General features: G+C 38.3%; 1 protein-coding gene across 6 annotated transcripts in view; it reads left to right on the top strand.

The window, feature by feature from the left end:
- Positions 1-2,407: 2,407 nt before the first annotated feature.
- Positions 2,408-3,429, top strand: part of gria4a (glutamate receptor, ionotropic, AMPA 4a) — a gene marked incomplete at its 5' end in the record, with an annotated part of 137,621 nt that continues 136,599 nt past the window's right edge. For all 6 annotated transcript variants that reach the window (XM_014014059.1, XM_014014058.1, XM_014014062.1 and 3 more), the window contains 1 exon segment: positions 2,408-2,566. In XM_014014059.1, the coding sequence (XP_013869513.1) occupies positions 2,408-2,566 (159 nt within the window).

Here is a 3,429-nt window from a genome sequence, read left to right as displayed (position 1 = left end):
GATTTATGCAGTGCATAGGCTGGAATGCGTATGTGATGCTGCAAAATTAGCTACATCTTGTGTTTTTTCCTCCTCTGCAACTCAGCTGTAAAATACACACCTGTACATACGTGATGTCCACGTCACCTGAGGAGATGCCTGCACCCCCCCCCACCCACACCCACACACACATACACACAGTTTCTGTAAGATCAGCAGATGCAGAGAGTTTCCATAACATGAAGCAGAAGTAAAATAATGTATCGTGATGGGACACATCTGCATCTGTCATCTCACTGAACTGTGTGTGCTGCTAGTGGTAGAGGGGGTTTGCATGTATGGGTCATTCCATCAATAATTATGTTAAATTTAACCAAATGTATATAGTTATTTTTTTTTTGTGAAATTGTCTTAAATTATGTTTTGAGTTTTTCTCTGTGTTGGTCTGGATGATTGATGTGTAAATGAACCACAGTTTGGCATAAAAACAGCATTTTGCACTGTGAAAGAGATCACCTTCGTTCCCAGAAACTGGTCCCGGTTTTTGGATTTTAGCGGGCAGTTTTTGACAATGTTCTGCATCATTCTTACTCTCCTCTCTTTCTCTGCAAAGCAAGTATCTGTAAAGCTGATTAAGTTACAGCCTAATATCAGTTGGCTGTTGAGGATAACTTCAATTGGAGAATCTCTAAAAGTTATTCAGTTATAGATTCCATCGGGTGATTGCTTTGTGAGTTTCATTAAAATGAGTCCACTGGTTCAAGACATATTTAGCTAACACAGCAGATAAAGGAACATGCAACGAGTAGTGATGTGAATCAGAAAAAGCCTCCAATTAGTGAAAGCCGCTCCCCTTTTGTTGTTTTTCCTCTCACTCACCTGACCCCATGAAGAGCTACAGGACATGGGTGGTCATACTTAGTCCTCAAGGGCTCTTATACTGCATGTTTCATGTGTTCCTCTGATTTGAATAAATGGGTGATTAATAGTTTTTTTTCCAGAACTAAAAGTAATTCAACAAATGATTGGAGCAAATTAAAACATGTAAGATAGCAGCCCTTGAGGACCAGAATTGCCCACCCCTGATGGTCCATACTGATAACAGAGAAGGGGACAAACGTGACATTCAGGTGGAGCATTTGTCTGTCCCCTCAAAGGCCCAGTATTTTCAATCCATTAAATAAAAAAATTGAACTAAAATATTAAATAAAAGTACAAATCCCTGTTTTGGTAACAGAACAAATACACAAATTACGTAAGGCTTTACATTAAAAATTAAATTTGAAAAGTTTTATCAATGCACAAATCATTCATAAATCAATCTCACATATGAGGTAGATGATAGAAATGAGTTAAGAGCCATTTGGGGGCTAAAAGAGTCAGCTCTTCTTCAGGAGCCGATCCATAAGAGCCGACTCTCTGAAAAAAGCTGGACATCACTAGCACTCAGGCAATAACTTTACTGCCCTTTTTATCTTTGCAGGGCGCAAAGCATGGGTTGAACACAGAGTGCAAAACAAAAAAATAATAAACAACAAAAATTTTGATTTAATGGCTAAAAAAGGTAAAATAGATACACATKTCTATCAGTGCAGCTTTTAAAACTCCTTTTAAAATTCATGAAAAGACAGGGAAGTGTCTGAAGGCTGATGAGTATTCTGAGGATTATTCCAAAGGTGAAGAGCCACAGAGAAAAGAGACACTTTGTGGACATTTAACAGGGTTTTATAAACAAATCTGTTGTTCTAACTGCTAGTGTGGTATGATAAAAGGCTTTAGTTTTAGTTAATCTCACAAATGTAAGAACACAATCTGAATTATTTACTTGTTTTAGCAGCTACCAGTGTTACATTACAGTTAATTCATATCCTGTCAGGTGGAGAGCACAGAGGATGCCTCTCACTGGTTATTTGAGAAAGATCTGAAAGGATTACATCATGTTTTACATTTTTTATACATTCAATGTTCTTTTTTCTTTCTTTCTTTTACTTTTCTTTTCCGTTACACTTGACCTTTGATCCTCCTCCTTCAAAGCGACACTTTCTGATTGTCCTCCTCACCTCACTTGCTTGTCCTCTCTGAGCCATTAAACTTCTCTGTCAGCCTTTTTTTTGCCACTCTCAGATTTCATCAGTGGAATAAGCAGCATCCACAAGCACGTTCTGCATTCAAGCCTGCGTGAGACAGAGAGCGAGGATGTGCCGAAAGACAAATTACCTTTTATAACAAAGCTAATGAAGATATTGGCTGCCCCCCTACCACCACCACCACACACACGCCGCCCCATCCTCTGTTTTTCTCCACCTTTCCCATCCATCTTCTCCCTTCCGCACTGTCCCCTGCGCCTCCGTGTCCCCACCTGACCCCCTCTCTCCAACCTGACAATAACTCACTTCCTCTCCTCTTCATCTTCTCCCCCTCCGTCTAGGTGGACTGTTCATTAGGAATACAGATCAGGAATACACGGCATTTCGACTAGCTATCTTCCTTCACAACACCAGCCCAAATGCTACAGAAGCTCCCTTTAACTTGGTTCCTCACGTGGACAACATAGAAACCGCCAACAGCTTTGCAGTGACGAACGCATGTAAGTAAAAACGTGTGATGCTGAAACAGATGAAATGTGTTCTCTTGCTGTTGTTGTTTCTGTCTGTACTGCTGTCTGAGTTTTCCAAACTGCTGGATTTAAATTCTAAGGGGGCATTTATATGTCACAYATAGGCCTGTCACGATAAGACATTTTGCTGGATAATAAATTGTCCCAGAAGGGATTGCGATAAATGATAATATTGTTTGGAGACAATTTTAAATGAATATAATGACCCCACCACCACCTYCACCCCTACAAAGTTTGGCACAGTGCCCTGAGGGCGTCCTGGAGCGTCGCCAGCTGAAAAAAGGTGTCGGAAAAGAGTTTAATCATCTACAGTTGAGTATTAGAGCCACACTACAAGATTTTACAAAAAAAAAATTTATTATGAGAATAAAGTCAAAATATTATGAGAATATAATTGTAATATTAGGAAAATGTTGTACTTGTCTGTATACTAAGGAGTAGAAAAGGTGGAGATGCGAAGAAAACATACAAGCAGACAAATAAAAGTTATACCTGATGTGAATTTATCAACATTCTTTTAATTTATTGGGTGATTAATTGATTCATTGCTTATCATGCATAACAAATTATTGAATTTTAATATGATTAATAATAGTGAAAAGGCTCTTTGGAGTTCTAAACAAAGATAAAAAGTTTGTTTCATCTTCCCTGTCTGTACTCTAGTCATTAGGGTCAAATTCCTCACACTCCTTCTCAACTTTAGGAGAAAGTCAATAAGGCCTCCAAAGACAAAAAAAAGTTAAAATTACACAAGCAGACGTTAGACATTCTCAGCAAATAATCAATAGTTTTTTTTTGTTTTTTTTTTTTGTTTTTGTTTTTGCTTTTTAATA

The sequence above is a fragment of the Austrofundulus limnaeus genome, unplaced genomic scaffold (assembly GCF_001266775.1).
Source record: "Austrofundulus limnaeus strain Quisiro unplaced genomic scaffold, Austrofundulus_limnaeus-1.0 Scaffold109, whole genome shotgun sequence".
Classification (NCBI taxonomy): Eukaryota; Metazoa; Chordata; class Actinopteri; order Cyprinodontiformes; family Rivulidae; genus Austrofundulus; species Austrofundulus limnaeus.
The sequence above is the reverse complement of the archived record's forward strand: the minus strand, read 5'-3'. Positions and strand labels throughout refer to the sequence as shown.